The sequence below is a fragment of the Triplophysa dalaica genome, chromosome 4, assembly GCF_015846415.1.
Source record: "Triplophysa dalaica isolate WHDGS20190420 chromosome 4, ASM1584641v1, whole genome shotgun sequence".
NCBI lineage: Eukaryota > Metazoa > Chordata > Actinopteri > Cypriniformes > Nemacheilidae > Triplophysa > Triplophysa dalaica.
The window spans coordinates 27,205,651-27,222,210 of record NC_079545.1 but is presented as its reverse complement, the minus strand read 5'-3'; the positions used below and the strand labels follow the sequence as shown (position 1 = coordinate 27,222,210).

At 37.3% G+C, this 16,560-nt stretch overlaps 3 protein-coding genes and 1 long non-coding RNA gene across 4 annotated transcripts; 2 read left to right on the top strand and 2 right to left on the bottom strand.

The window, feature by feature from the left end:
* Positions 1 to 379: 379 nt before the first annotated feature.
* Positions 380 to 6,801, top strand: idua (alpha-L-iduronidase). The gene is given in 15 exon segments (XM_056747394.1): positions 380 to 703; positions 909 to 1,049; positions 1,377 to 1,459; positions 1,540 to 1,647; positions 1,734 to 1,753; positions 1,755 to 1,830; positions 2,207 to 2,409; positions 2,508 to 2,687; positions 2,808 to 3,024; positions 4,338 to 4,547; positions 4,637 to 4,758; positions 4,836 to 4,961; positions 5,668 to 5,744; positions 5,828 to 5,928; positions 6,009 to 6,801. Coding segments are annotated over 15 exon segments (1,911 nt in total). The 5' UTR covers positions 380 to 557; the 3' UTR covers positions 6,110 to 6,801.
* LOC130420219 (uncharacterized) lies at positions 6,719 to 8,471 on the bottom strand. Its single transcript, XR_008906591.1, has 4 exons — positions 8,348 to 8,471; positions 8,077 to 8,131; positions 7,357 to 7,455; positions 6,719 to 7,032 (listed from the first exon to the last, which is right to left on the bottom strand). It is a non-coding gene; the product is annotated as an uncharacterized LOC130420219 (long non-coding RNA).
* A 1,463-nt stretch (positions 8,472 to 9,934) lies between these two features.
* On the bottom strand, positions 9,935 to 11,576 carry kcnv2b (potassium channel, subfamily V, member 2b). The gene is made up of 2 exons (XM_056744840.1): positions 10,275 to 11,576; positions 9,935 to 10,192 (listed from the first exon to the last, which is right to left on the bottom strand). Exons 1-2 carry the CDS (start codon positions 11,574 to 11,576, stop codon positions 9,935 to 9,937), a joined length of 1,560 nt encoding a protein of 519 aa, XP_056600818.1.
* A 1,633-nt stretch (positions 11,577 to 13,209) lies between these two features.
* rchy1 (ring finger and CHY zinc finger domain containing 1) lies at positions 13,210 to 16,491 on the top strand. Its single transcript, XM_056747325.1, has 8 exons — positions 13,210 to 13,275; positions 13,953 to 14,072; positions 14,228 to 14,343; positions 14,476 to 14,554; positions 14,633 to 14,736; positions 15,057 to 15,086; positions 15,233 to 15,353; positions 16,012 to 16,491. Exons 1-8 carry the CDS (start codon positions 13,222 to 13,224, stop codon positions 16,198 to 16,200), a joined length of 813 nt encoding a protein of 270 aa, XP_056603303.1. The 5' UTR covers positions 13,210 to 13,221; the 3' UTR covers positions 16,201 to 16,491.
* Positions 16,492 to 16,560: the final 69 nt, after the last annotated feature.

The window sequence follows — 16,560 nt, the reverse complement described above, 5'->3', positions numbered from 1 at the left end:
ACAATCTTTGTTAAGCACACCAAACTCAATTTGTGTGTATTCAATGGGATATACACGTGTAATTATAAATGACATTTTACTGCACAATCCAAAACAGCTTTGAGTAATCACAGTAAAAAAAGAGTTTTCTCCCACATCAAATTTTGATTTTATAAATTCTCTTTATCATTTATTATTTTAAAGTGAAGTTCTCTCACTTTATGGAGACTCGGAAAGGTAAGATAATTCATTATCATCTCATTTACCTCCTTGGGGTGAAATTCTTTGAAAACAATATATCGTTTAAGTCTATTCAGATACAAAGTAAAGATTTGAGTTCGTATTTACGCCAGCTGGCGGCGACATTCTACTGCGACACAACAGCGGTCGCCGGTCGATGACGTCAGCGCGTTGACGGGACACTTTTTGAAATCTTATGAAGCATGTTACATTCTATGTGTTCAGAAGTAGGCGAATGTGATTTAAATCTTTGGGAACCCTAAACTTTATATAACATATCTAATAAATTATAAGTGATGTCGAGTGAATGAGAGTTTACGGGTGACGTCAGCAGCACCATGCACACATGTAAACAGAGTTTGTCCATGTGGACGGTGTTTCTAACTCTCGTGCCTGTGGTCTCCTGTTCATCTGTGGAAGTTCAAGTAAAGGTTGACAAGCCACTGCGAAACCTGCAGCACTTCTGGAGAAGCACTGGATTCTGGTGCGATTATACTGTCATGTGTCTACTGTTTACCATAGTACAGTGAAGTTACCTAATCATGACACAGTCATATATCTTGGTATTTGTACGTGGTTATAATATGCCACATGTCTAATAACCACGGTTATACTATGGTGATGTTTTGTAAGCGAAGATTTATTTATTATAATAATTAAAAATGAATAATTTATTGCTTGTTTTACAGTCCTCCACAGCCTCACACTGATGCACACCTGTATGATCTGAGTAAAGATCAGCAGATGAATCTTGCTCTCATCGGCTCTGTGCCTCACAGAGGACTCCAGCAGGTGCGCATACATTGGATGCTGGAGCTGGTGTCTGCACAGTAAGATCAGGACCTCACTATTCTCATATAAATAGGCATTTCAAACTGCCTGAAATACAGTAAATAACACAAAAAACGGTGTTATTAATGGTGTTTCATTACTAGAAGCAACAATAGTTTAACTTAGCATGAGAACAAGGAACATAAAAAGTACTTTCTACTGGAACAAAAGCAATTCTGCATTTTCCCCCGCGTTTTAATTAGAAAATATTTGGGTGGGACTCGAGATAGACCTGTCCATGTTGTTCCCAGAATGAAAAGTTTGAGAGATACACTGTGGATGTGATCATCTGTAGTATTAAAATGTTTTCTCTGTTTTCCATGTAGAGTGTCCAGAGTAGAATATCATTATAACTTCACTGACTTGGACCAATTGATTGATCTTCTCTGGCAGAATGGACTTCAGCCTGGTATGAAACGTGACACACAGACTTTAACTGTAGCGCCCTACCTTGACGTTGTGTTAAAGATGTGTGTGGCTTCTGTGAAGGGTTTGAACTGATGGGAAGTGTTTCTAACACATTCAGCAACTTTGAAGATAAAAGACAAGTTACAGAATGGAGGAATTTGGTGTATTTGACTGCTAAACGATACATGTGTGAGTATGGGAGATTGGATTTTGAGTGACATCACAGATATGATTAAGTCACAACAAGTTGTGACTGGTGTTTTGTGTGTGAGCAGTGAAGTACGGCCTCGGCTCAGGTTTCTCAGTGGAACTTTGAGACGTGGAATGAGCCGAATAACCACGACTTTGACAACATCTCTGTGTCACTACAAGGTCTGATATCAATTTAATGAAACATTTATTGTATTACATTACTATTGTATAGTGCAAATCATTTGCAACGTAAACAGTGTTTTGTTTCAGTTTTGCAAAATAACACTTAAAATAAGAGTAAATAATGACTACATTTTCACGTTTGTGTGAGCTGTTCCTTTACTTGATTTACTCCTAAATTGATTTCTTGCCGCATCTGTTGCTGCCGTTTGCCATGTTTTTGGATTCCTAAACTTGATCCGCCTTCTGTGTTGTGGTTTGCTCAAAGCAAGAACGTTTGAGGACTGAAACCATCCAGAAACCAAATCCTCTTTAGATTTGTGGTTGTGATGTAGGCAGTTTAACATGCGCTGAAAGTAAGTTTGTCCTCCTCCAGGTTTTCTCAACTACTATGACGCCTGCTCTGAGGGGCTCCGTGCAGCGAGTCCACTGTTGAAGTTTGGGGGTCCAGGAGACTCGTGTCATTCTCCCCCCCACTCACCGTACTGCTGGGAAATGTTACAACACTGTTACAATGGCACAAACTACTTTACAGGAGAGAGCGGTGTACGGCTCGACTACATCGCGCTGCACAAAAAGGTTTCTGTTTTTGGCTTTTTTTGATAAAACTGCTTTCCTTTTTGGAGGATGTCATCAATCCCTCCAACTTGACATTAATATGCTGCTTTCTTCTATAGGGCGGAGGAAGCACGTTACCCATCCTGCAACAGGAAGTTGCTACAGTTCAGGAAATCCAGCAGCGGTTTCCACGGTTACGCTCTGTCCCCGTCTACAACGATGAAGCAGATCCGCTGGTTGGCTGGAATAAAGCGCTCACCTGGAGAGGAGACGTTACCTATGCAGCCATGGTGGTTAAGGTAGAGTAAGGAACACATATGAATAAACAGCATCCTGGTACTTGGAACTGCCTGAGAAATTAGCTGGTCGGATAGACTTGGTGATGCAAAACTAAAGTCTGATCTCTCGTCTGCCATCAGGTCATCTCGCAGCATCAGAACCTGCTCATCGCTGATCAAAACAATACAGTCAACTACACGCTGCTCAGCAACGACAACGCTTTCCTCAGTTACCACCCGCACCCGTTTACCCAACGCACCCTGACTGCCCGATTCCAGATCAACGACACCAACCCGCCCCACGTGCAGTTACTACGGAAACCAGTTCTGACTGTGATGGGGCTGCTAGCGTTGTTAGGTGAGGGGATCCTTGTTGGTTTGGTGTGATTAAACATCCATTCTTCTGTTTCAGTTCAGTTTGTTTGTTTGTTAGTCACAAATAAACACAGTGCAGTGAAATGTAGGTCTGGTCAGCTTTTCTTAGACTGTGTACATAATAAATGTAATTAAAAATTTAGTTCTCATGTTCATTTTAGTTACATTTTTGGCAATTTTGTTATGGAATTTTGTCCTTTAGTTATTTGCTTTTTATATTGCTATGTAACTTTTTTTGTATGAAAATATTTTTATTTAAATTCTAGTTCAAGTTTATTTTGTTTTCAGTTGATAATTTTAGTGCCTCCACTTCAACTTTTTATATTTATTGCTGATGCAAATTTGCTAATGCTTATATTTAATTTGATGTCAATTAACAGACATGTTTTGATTGCATTAATTTAAATAAACAACAATTCTTTTGTGGGGAGGTTGGCAAAACAAGATAAAAATACAGTAATTAAAAAATATAGCAGTAGCTTAGCATAGTAAAGTTATACGAAGGAAATGCCCGAACGATAGGGCTGTCAAACAATAAATCGCATTCAAATTAAAGTTTGTGTTTACATAATAAATATCTGTGTACTGTGCACATTAATTTTGTATTTATTAAAACACACAAACATGAATATATTTAAGAAAAGTATGAAATATAAAAATTATAAACATTTATGTATCATTTAAATTATTGGTAAATATAAATAAATACTAGGGCTGTCAAAAGATTAATCGTGATTAATCGCATCCAGAATAAAAGTTTGTGTTTACATAACATATGTCGGTGTACTCATATTAATTTTGTATTTATGAACACATACACATAAATGAATATATTTAAGAAAAATATATAAAATATAACAATGACTAAACTTTTATTTAGAATTTAAATTATTGGTAAATATAAATGAATACATTTAAATATTTCCTAAACATATAGACAAGTATGTGTATGTTTTTGGTTTTATAAGTACAAAATTAATATACACAGTACACAGATATATATTATGTCAAAAAAACTTTATTTTGGATGCGATTAATTGTGATTAATCGTTTGACAGCCCTAAAAAATACATATAAATATTTCTGATATATATACTACAATTCACATGCACAGTACACATTTATTATATTAACACAAACTTTTATTCTGGATGCAATTAATCACGATTAATCCATTAAAAGCCCTACCAAATAATAAAAAACATGATATTATTGTGGTATTTATGTTAGTATTGTGGCATGCACATGCATTGATCACACCAGTACTAATGGGAGTTTGTGATTTTTGTGTTTCAGGTGAGACTCAGGTGCAGGCCGAGGTTTTGATTAACAGCTCTGAAATGAATTCATCAGTGGGTGTGTTGGCCAGCGTTCACCTTCCTCGGGTGTCATACACAGCCGACAGCTGGCAGACCACCGTTCTGCTGTATAACAGCAAAGACAACCAGACCTCCAACGCCACTGACTTCATCACTCTGCGTCTCACCGGTATCCCAAAACAAACGGGTCAGTAAACACACTGTCTGATCAGATATATTCTGTTGTCTTTAGTCATATGCTTGTAGATTTATTTATGTCCTGTGTGTGTGTTTTAGGTCTGATGTATGTGACACACTATATGGATAATAATGTGACAAACCCATTTAAGCTGTGGGACATCATGGGACGCCCAGACTACCCCACTACACAACAGTTTACACAACTGCGGAGTCAAGAGGTTCAACACAAACACACAGATTTTAAAGGATTCATACTCAATCCACGAGGAATAATGTTCATGTTAAAATCCCGCAGGATCCACGAACAGCCGGACCGCTACCGGTTCATCCTGATGGATCTCTGACACTAAAGACAGGTCTTGACGTTCCATCTTTGCTGCTAGTACATGTGTGTGCCAAATCTAAAGAAAAACCTGACCAGGTCAGTGACAGGATTAGGTTGACAATGTACCATTTGTTTTCTTAATATTGATCCAAATTTTGATTGATTTACAGTATATGTGGGTAGTTGACGAATAAATCGTACATGTGTTCTATGGTGTGACAATGTAATATTAACAGTTTGTTTTCAAAATTTTACTTTGTTTTATATTATTAAAATGTATATTTATATTTATCATATAAAATCATTGCTAGTTTTTTGTTAATGTTTGCAGTCACGCCACAGGACAAATTTGCATATTAGTATGCCAACTACCCATTTCCATATTTAAAGCTATTCACATGTCCATATTTCTGCTTTTGCATAATAAAGCTACTTTTCAAAACTTATTTTTATGAAATGAACACATGTACATGTTGTTTAGGGTGATAAAGATATTGTTTAGTGGCCAAATCACAAGCATCATCCGTTCCGTTGTCTTTTCACGCCTGTCACTTCTGACAAGTTAGGTTTTGTGCTACTTCTGAGACTTAAAGAGAGATTGAAATGACCTGTTTGTGTCATCTTTGGCAAATTTACATTTACTTAATTTTCAATGTTAATGTTCTGTAATTTTATATCTTCAGCAGAACGATATTAATAATATTCAATAATCAATTTATCACCCAACCAGTGATGCCACAGGAAGCGTTTTTTAGGTTTCAGATATTAATCCTCATGTGCTTTGGTTTTATTCTCTCCGCAGGTGAATGGGGTTCGTTTCATCGCTGTCACCAAAGGTCAAGTTCTGATCGTGTGGAAGGATCACTGCATCGGTACCAAGTAAGAACTCTTTCATAAGATCACACTTTCAACACCTGCTTATCATTCAGCGCTTCTGAAACCAGCTGCGTTTTATTATTCAGGTGTATAAAGACGTATGAGGTGGAGTTTTCCAAAGACGAGAGTCTTTTCAAGAGGATCAATCATAGAGACACTATCTTCACCCATTTCACTTATTCTCCAGGTATGAATTCAGCTTGATTCTGGAAAAGTCATGACTTTAGACACTGATTCACGTTCACTTTAGTGTGTGTTTTTCTACAGATCGTCTGGATGTCAGCGGATACTACAGAGTGAGAGTTGTGGATTACTGGGACAGACACGGGGAGTATTCTCTCATAGAGAACTACTCAGAGAAACACTAGTATTACAGATTTAGCCTGCGACACCAGAATACATTCTTTCATCGACCAATCAAAACACAGCGGTGTGAGTTTGCACTGGTTTCCTTGTGGAAATTGATTTGGCTAGTTATCAAGAACCTCAACACAAAACAGTGTCTTATAAGGAGCCAATGCAGGAAACAAGTCCTGCATCTAGTTTATAATATACTGATTAAACCAACTTTAATATTCATATTCTATATTACTAACTGTATGTATAGTATTAGCATCATTCCGTGTCAAATCAACTACATTTTACAAACAACCCAGGGTGAAACTTTAACATTTGAGCTTTCTTTTACTGGAGAAAGAAATACATAAATGATGATTCAGTGCATGACACTAAACTATCTGGACTAGCCTTTCAACATTCATTCCTGCAAATTCACAATTTTTTTTATTTAATAGATGTTGAACGTGTAATGTATTTTCTATTGTAAGTGTAATCATGATTTGATAAACCTGATACCCTGCCTATAAGAATATTTTTTATTTTTATGCAGTAAATGAATTATTTTGTTCATAGGCTTAGGCCATAACATCAGAAATTAACCAACCCAGACTTGCTAAAGAAGATCAGGTACAAGATGATTCAATATCTTAGCTCTTCTGTTCCAATTGACTTTTAATGTAGTTCATTGCCGTCACTTATTAAAGAACAGACTTGGGTCAGACTGAACGCACTCATATATTTGAACATACTCTGGGAATATTTCAGAAAAGCAGGTATTACTCTGGTATGATCAAATAGAGGAAAACAGCGTAAGGTGCGAAAAAAGTCAAGATGAAACTAAAAAGAGTACAAAGGTCACTCTTTATCCAGGGAGATATAAAGCAGATCTTCACAATGGCAACAAAATGGGCTTCTTTCCAGGCAGCTCATTTCAGAATTGTGTCCTCATTAGCTGTTAGATGAAGAGAAAAACAGATGATTACTCATCTATTCTAAGACATTAGAAGAATGACTCTTTAAATGCGACGCCAGTTTTTGTCTAAAATGACATTGGTCTTGAAACTGTACTAATCTTCTGCAGAATCAGCGCAACATTTAACTTATTTTGGGATCTTCAGTCGCCAAGAGATGACCCACCGCATGTAAAATAAAATTACCTTATGTGAACGTACATTTTCAAACGATTTAAACTAATCCTTGTAACAAGAAACGCAGGTAAAATTAATACTGACAGCAATTTTACATTGATCAAGTTCAACTACTAAGAGAAACATACCTTCAGCCTCCAGTTTAGCAATACGCTCTTTCTCCTCTCTGATCTTCTTTTCCTCTTCTTCAATTCTCCTCTCCTCCTCTGCGATTGGCTTCAGGTTATCTGAAAGTAAAGAGTCTTTTAATAAAAAACTAGCATAATTATGCAAATTAGATGGTGATTACTGAAGTCTGACTGAAATAAATAAGTTTTTTTGTTATTATGTTGGACATATTTTAGTAATGAACTTCATGCTTTTATCATAATTAATGAATTTGCAATTACATTCTAACACAAACATCTGCAATGTAGATCTTAGAACAGGTTGTTATTCCCATAAACCAAAATTAGATAACTCAGAATAATGTTTTTTATAGTGAATTCCAATTAATAATCGAACTCCCGTTGGTTTGTTTTGATTTAAGCCCTAATACCTAAACAATACAGCTAATTAACACAATAAAGACATGATAACATAAAACACATGATTTTTTTTAACTAAATTCTCTCATTTTGGAAACAAACTCTTCTTCATTTGTTTCCGAGCCGTCTGCTACATGCACGCGCGTGCCCTCTCCAAACAAATGAGTGACTTTGACCGTAACGAAACATGTTTAACATGACATGACACTCACCAATGAATTACAACATTATCCAACAGCTGTAATGAATATATATAATTTATTTACTATATCCCAAAACCATAAACACAAGGACATCTGAACACCTGCCACAGTTTCTTACCATATCGTCGCTTTCCGTAGATAATCCCAACCAGCAGTGCAGACCACCTGGCTGTCTGAAAGACAAAATAAACATCATTGTTTTTTATCATCATACATAAAACACTTCTGGTTTTATTAACAGAGAATGTAGAATCGTGGCGTTTGACGTGCCCCATTACAACAGCAGTCAACACGACAATCACAGCACCGACTTTCGATTGAAACACAGTTGTAATTAAAATAAAAGATGCGATGTATACATTTTAAATGACATGTTTGTGATGTCCAACCTTAATCAGAGGTGATACTTGTACCGGAGGAACCATTTTCGCCTGATTTCGGGTAGCGCAGCAGAGGTCAGCGACGAGGAAGAGATCAGCGTCACATTTATGAGCGCGTTCTCGAGCACAGCGCCACCTGCCGACAAGGAGCGTTCCGCACTGCAAGACAATATAAGAAATTGAGCGCAAGTGTCGAAGGCTGCTCGAAGGCTTTAAAAGACGTAGCTAAAGAGTTTAGTTCAACCAAAATTACAAATATTTCACTTATATTTACTCATATTTTACCCATGCCATCCCGCATTTATATGATTATTCTTTTCATTTATAAAATAAAAATGTTCACCACTTTATGTCTATAAATGTTTAATGATACATCTATCTATCTATCTATCTATCTATCTATCTATCTATCTATCTATCTATCTATCTATCTATCTATCTATCTATCTATCTATCTATCTATCTATCTATCTATCTCTCTCTCTCTCTCTCTCTCTCTTATCTATCCATCCATCCATCCATCATCCCTCCCTCTCTCTGTTTATTTAATTGATTCTCACTTGTTTATTTATAACTAAATGACTGTCATCATTGATAAACATATGATTTTAATTTTTATTTATATCAGATATTGCAGAAAACCCCATGGAACTACTTAATAAAGCCTACACCAAGGTTCTTCAGGGACACAGTCAGGTAAAATGTTACATTGTTTTTTCCACAATAAAAAATATGTTCAGTAAAATAGAGATGTAATGCACAATGCAATTAAAGAAAAATATTCTGTACAACCACATTTATTTATTTAATGGGTTTGCAGTGTAAGCATCATAACACAATTAGCTGTCGTGGCATGAGAACAAGCATCTCAGTTCTGTGGAAATACTTGACAAAGCAGTCTGGATCTATTTGGAATGGTGGCTATTTGAAAAGCCAAATTAGACTAATCTTCTTTTGCACTTGTAAGTATGATCAAGTTCAAGAGGGAAGTTAAGGTAATGTCCATTGTGTAAGTTAATCAATGTAATGTGCTTATATAACAACACAACGAATACAGTTAAAACATTTTTGTGTTCAGTTAAGGAAAACACATTTTGTGATGTGTTCTTACCTGAACACATCTCTGTGTTATTTCTGAACTGACACGTTTCGTGCTACTTTTAACTCAACTTGTGTTGTCCCCTTTATTTATTTAATAAAAATCTAAACAAAATGTGACACATTATGTTTTAAAAAGCATAACACAAATAGCATGTTAATAATTAACACATGATTTATGCGAGTGCATGAAACACAGTGGTTCAGCACTGCAAATACTGTAGTCCGATTTAAATATTAACATCTGTAAAACAGTCATAACAACTTATTATGATCAAGTTTGGCACGTTAGACAAGGCTTTTAAGAAAACACTATAAATAAAACGGCTTGCTTGTTTTTCCAGCATTAAAGTCCCAGTGAAATAAAAAATTACAAGGCCTATTTTTTCATGAAATATTACAGCGTTTATAGTAAATAGTTTATCGATGTGGGTTGTACTCTTAAAGTAGAAATTATCGCAACTTCCGGTTCACAGGGACATTAGATGTCATTATCGACTATGAAACCTCTTCAATGCCGCCACAGTTGAATTTCTCCTTTGCTCTCTGAAAGAAGTTAACCTTCCCTCGATTCTTCATGTTAAACGTGTACTCGTGAGATTTCAGTTTGGCGTAGTAATCCGAGAATTTATTGAAGAGGATCGAGATGGGAAGCCCGTTCAAAATGATCCCGAAGGAAATGCAGCCGAAGGCAAATATTCGTCCCAGAAGCGTTTCGGGGTACATGTCACCGTAGCCTACAGTAGAGATGCTGACCTGCAAACACAAGGTGTTGTTTACTCATGCACACGTCACACAAATCCAATTATTATGCTAATAAAATCATGTTTTAACTCACAGATGCCCACCACCAGGATGCAGGAATGCTAGTGAACTTGGTGTGAGGGACGTCATGCTCCATGCTGTAAACCACAGCGGAGAACGTAATGATTCCCATGGCGATGAAGAGAAAGAGACATCCCACCTGTTGATAACACCGCCTCAACGTAAAGCCGAACGCTCTCATGCCTGTGGAGTGACGCGCCAGTTTCAGAATTCGGAAAATGCGCATGAGCCGCATGACACGCAGCACTTGTCCCACTTTGCTCACCTGTCCCACCGTCTCCATGTCGGGGTTATGTTTAGCAGAACCGCCTGTCTCACAGCTCTCGATGACAATTTGCAGAAACTGCGGCAGGATGGCTATGAGGTCCACGGCGTTGAGCGTGCTCTTACCAAAGCGTCTGAGGTCAGGCGTGGACACCAGACGCAGCAGATACTCCACGGTGAAGAAAGTTATACACAACGTTTCAATTAACTCCCCGTACGTCTTTCCGCTGAATCGGTTAATGGACAATATGTTCTCCATCTCGTCCACCGTGCTCAGAGTCATGGTGACCAGCGACACCATCACGAACAAACTCGACGCCACCGCCATGAGTTTAGCCGGCACGGAGGAGAAAGGGTTCTCCATCAGGTTCCACAGCGCCCATCGTCTCTTCCCGGAGAACATTCCCCGGGAGGCCTCCTCGTTTTCCTCGATTTTCACCTCCGCCTCCAGCTCCTCCTGAACTTTCAGCGTCTCCCGTAGCTCGTCGTGTTTCTCCTCCAGCAGGATCCGGCAGCAGCGCTGCGTGTATTTCAACCGCACGCCCCAGTAATTAATCTCCTCCAGGAAGTGGCGGGGACAGAGCTCGTCTTTGATCCGCAGCAGCCCCGTCCGGTAGAAGTTGAAGATGCTGTTGAACACGTCCGGATCTCGGTCGAAGAAGAACTCGTTGTCCTTCAACACGTAGTCGTCGCAGAGGTCCAGCTTCGAGCTGAGGTCCGTGGAGGTGGCCAGAAGGCCGATTCGAGTCTGCGGGTACCTGGCTGCCATTTCGTAGGTGATGCGGAAGGACTTTCCTCCAACGTTCAGGTTGAGCGCGTGGTTCCTGTTGAGCGACACGAACCACAACGATGGCTCGCAATGTTTCACCACCTCCTCGCCGTCGTCGTCTGAAAAAAATTCGTAAATGTCGTTCTGTAGTTCACTTAAGGAACTCCACTGTTTCAGCGAGCACTCTTTGGCAAATGGAAGGACGTCATCTGTCGACTCTGAGGATGCTAGTTTACAGTTGGGAAAGAGACTCTGTCTCCTGGTTGTCTGTTGTCTGAACATCACGCCGGTCCTCAGCTCTGGCTCTTTACCTCTATCATGCTCAGTGTCAGTAAATGTCAGAGCTTTACTGACAGTAAATCTAACCTAAAGAGGAAGGGAGCTTCGTTGATGTTGTCTATAAGAAGCTAAGAGTTCAAGCTAATTGCTTTTATCCTTTAATCTTTTGCTTGCTTGTGACGTCTGCTATTAACCCTTTTGAAATGTTGTGCGTGGCTGTCTCTCGAACTCTCTTCTTCTTTAACAGGTGGAAGAGAGAGAAGCCACTTAAACATCCAAATCATTTTTAAACTGTTCTCTTATTTGCGAGAAGATACGGTCTGTTGTGTTATACTCGGTCACTCAGGGTAACTGGGTCATCAGGACCTAGAAGCAGGGTTGCCAGATCTGCATAACAATACCAGCCCAATGGTGAATCAAAACTAGCCCAAATAAAACAAACTTGCTCTGGAGTCAAAAAGTAGCCCATTGCATTAGAAAACCAAAGACTTGACAACCTACAAACTGTGTTTTGTAGCTGTGGACCTACAAGTTGTTTTAGGGACAATTCCTGTTGTTATATGTTATTTCTATAAACTTCATATTTGATATAAAGAAAAGAACAAAGAACAATCCATTTAATTTGAAGAGAAAACAATGTTGTTTTTGTTAACAAATTTTTACACTCAATATGATAGGCCCTACTTATTTTAATAATACTTAAGATATTATGTAATTTCGTTTCTTAACTCAATATATCTTGATATAAGAACTTTTAGTTATTTACTGGAGAACAAGACAAAACCAGAATGTATGCAACATTATATTTTTAACATCATCATATTTTTAGTATTTACACTATTCTTTACATTTGTTCTTAACAATTTTAGATATTTTTAAAGTTTCATAATCCCAAAGGTTTAAGTTATATTTACAAACACTCTTCCACAGAAAAGAGTAAATAACACAATTATTTCCAGTGCCAGTGATCTCATCAAAGGAAAAAGTTTGACGTTTGTAAATTAACAGTATAAGTCTTAATAAATCATGCTGTCAGTTACCGTTAATGCATACTTACATGCTTAATGGTTTATACACTAATGATCTTAAATATTTAGCACATCAGATTAAACAATAATTTCAGTAAGTGACACTTTTTAATCTTAAAGAGGCCCTTACTGACTGTCCATCTGTCACTTTTCTGGGTCTCACACAAGACCTCCACACAATGAGACTTTACAGTTTATTTAATAAAACATATGTCCACTGTATGATGTTTACATTGCTGGTCAGTCGGATGATGTTCTGCTCTGTAAAACAGACATTTCCGTGACATAAACCATTACAAAATTATTTTATGTTGTGTGTTTTTGTTCTATTGGGACCCACTAACAGAACCCCACGCGACTAGACTATTACAGTCTCCATTAAAACCAAAACAATTTCCATATTAACACATATTAATTTCAGTTATTTTATTGTTTAAAACAGTTGTCAAAAATCTGTAGCAAAAACCCGGTTTAAATAAACGAGTCTGAGATAAAAAAAATATGGTGTATTTGTCTTGTAAAATTGTATAATGGTCTAAAATATATCTGTATCTTCTAATCTTTAATGGCTTTGTACTTTGCGTTCCGTTTAAATAAAGTTTTCCGCGTTTGAATGAAACATGGCCGCCACGGAAGCTGGATGTGAGCATTACGTTCGCAGTTGTTTGTTAAAAGTGAGCAACTTAATTTACATTGAATTACTTATTTTTATTTTATTCACTTGATCTTTCTTATATCATAATATATATATATATATATATGTATGTTGTTCCAGTTATTCATTGGTCACGTGTCAATTTACGATAATGTGAATATCGTGTCTCACGACCCTACTGCTGAATGTATTCATGTGCTGTTTCATGTGTAAAGTTAGTTAAGAAGAGTAACATATTCGCATTCACAGTTTGTACTTGATACTTATTAATGGTAGACTTGGAAGCAATTTGTATAATAGAATAACGTTTTATGGCATACATAAACGGTGTAAGGTTGTTGGTTTGTTCCTCCAAACATGATTTATGGTTTGTTTTTCACACTGTGTTGAGTACCATCTTGGCTATTGCATTACTGCATGAATGATGATTGATAGAAACAGAAATCATCCAATACTAATGGATTTAATGTTGTAACGTGGATTGTATAGGTTGTAATGGAACCATAAAGGTCTCTGGGGGTCTCTAGTTGGTGTAATGTTATCTGGCATATGGGAACCAATAGAATGTTATTTAATCCTACTGGAAAAGACCCTTGTAAATAAAGATTTTATTGGTTTTATGATGCTTCATAATGGTTACACTTTCTGTTTCTTTCTCCAGCAGTGAGTACATTAATGATCTGTCTCTTTCTGCAGGCGCCCTGCTGTGGGAAGTTTTATGTGTGTCGACTTTGTCACGATGGTGAAGAGAATCATCAAATGGACCGATTTAAGGTCCGAGAGGTCAAATGTGCGGATTGCAATACTATTCAAGAGGTAAGCTCTTTAGTTTAAAAGTATTGTGTGAGTCTGCAGCAATTAGTAAATATTCTATATAATATTTACAACCGTTTCAAATTCCCTGTTAGTCTCCTGTGTACAGCAGCAAGAAACAGCATCTTCATTCTTGAAAAGATTTGTTGCTTTTTTAGGCTCAACAAACATGTAAGAAGTGCAGTGTGAAGTTTGGGGAGTATTACTGTGACATCTGTCATCTCTTTGACAAAGACAAGAAGCAATACCACTGCCAGCCCTGCGGAATATGCAGGTTTGCATTACATTTACATACATTCAGTTAAGACATGCTTCTGTGCTTCATGACTTGCAACACCATTCATTCATTCATTTATAGCTTTTTTTCTGTGTGCAAATGTACTCATTAGCTTTTTTTGGTCTTCAGAATTGGTCCAAGAGAGAAATACTTCCATTGTAAGAAGTGCAATTTATGTTTAGCCACCGATCTTAAAGATAATCACAAGGTACGGAACATTTTAATGAAACAACACTATGACACTGTGTTTATTAGTGAATAATGAAGTATTACCTTGATGTTTCAGTGTGTTGAGAATGTGTCCAGACAGAACTGTCCTGTATGTATGGAAGACATCCACACGTCTAGAGTAGGAGCTCATGTTCTTGAGTGTGGGCATCTTCTGCACAAGTACGTGAGTGTTTGATGATGAATTTTGCTGGAAATGAAAATCCTGTCATTGTTATGGGTCATATTGGTTAATTCTATTTTTAGGGTCTAAAGAAGTTTAACGTTCAATAATCAGCCTGTTGAAACTTTTTGTTTTTTAATGTATGTCATATAGTTTGTGAAACATTGTTATGCAAATAACTGGTTATTTGATTGGTTAAGAAACACTTGATCATTCTTATGTTTCATTTGCCCAGTTGTGATAGATCTAAACAAGTTTGAAGTCCTGAAGGAAAGTCTTTGTCTTGTCAGCTGAAATGACACTTTATTTTTATCTCCAGAACATGCTTTGATGACATGTGCAGAACCGGGTAAGGAACATTATTTTGTGTCCGTTGTGATGTTACTTAGGGCTGAAATGCTCATATCTGGTTTCATTTATACTTTAGATGTTTATGATAAGTACAGTGCCATCTGATCTACAGTAAAAGTGTCCTTCCGTCTGTGTGTCCTGCAGGGCTTATCGTTGTCCTCTGTGTATGCACTCAGCATTTAACATGAAGACGTATTGGGAAGAGAGAGATTGGGAGATTGCACACTCACCCATGCCTGCAGAATATAAGGACGCTACAGTCAAGGTAAAACTGTCAAATCAGATCATTTCAGCTGAAGGTTAACTGAATTGGCTTGAAAATGACGAACAATACAAGCACTGGCAAATGTTCATATCGGTTTGTGTCTGTATGATATTCTAATATATAAATGTTCATTCATTTCTATGTTTTTATAACGATTAAAGGCACAGTTCACCCAAAAATGAAATGTCTTTGGTTAGAAGCATTCTTCCAAATATCTTTCTGTGTTAATGAAAACAGACAGATTGTGCTAACATAGTATGTTGACTAACATAGTACGTTGACTAACATAGTATGAAAATTATCCTTGGACACAAAAAAAGACATTTTAATAAGACAGCAAATAGTTCTACGGGGTACTTTTGACTACTGTCTGGTTGGAAGCATTCTTCCAAATATCTTTCTCAGTGTTTAGCAGAACGAAGACACTTATACAGATTTGGAACGACTTTTATGTGAGTAAATGATGACATTTTAAGGTGAACTATCCCTTTAAGCACCTTCGCTTATACATTTTTGATCAATTTTAAAGGTCGTTAATTTATAACATTGAAAAGAATCATGTTTATTTCATGAATATTGCGTATTATACATTTGTCTTCTTTTGGTTTTGTTTAGTCATTTTTATGGCTTGGAATAAGTTGGATATTTGTGTTTGCAGATCATTTGCAACGACTGTCAGGCTCATTGCATCGTGTCTTTCCACGTGTTGGGAATGAAATGCAGTAGATGTGGATCTTATAACACAGCGCAGGATGGCGGCTTGATCTCACAGGCCGCTGCAGCAGCACAAGCGCTCGGGGAACAGTCGCGTGATGAAGATCCCGAAACAGAGTCGCACGACGTTTAGATTTTCAACAGGATATACAGACTTTAATCTTTCACTTTTTGTTACGTCTGCATAACAATCTTGTTTCACCTGCGTCAGATGTTTCTAGGAATTATCCCGTTACTGAACAGTCAAATAGAATATCATTGATCTTCCACAAAATCAGAGTATTGATTTGGTTGCTCCAAAATCCATTACTGATAGCTTGTTTGTTTGAAATGACTGAGGTCTATTTAATGTCCTGGTAATGGCAAAGAAATGAAAACGCTATAAAACAAGGAAATAAATGAACAACACTGCATTGTCACATCAGCTACTAGTATTGTTTATTTGACTGAATGTTAAGCAGAAGACAACAGAGCTTTCGAGACGTTCATATTC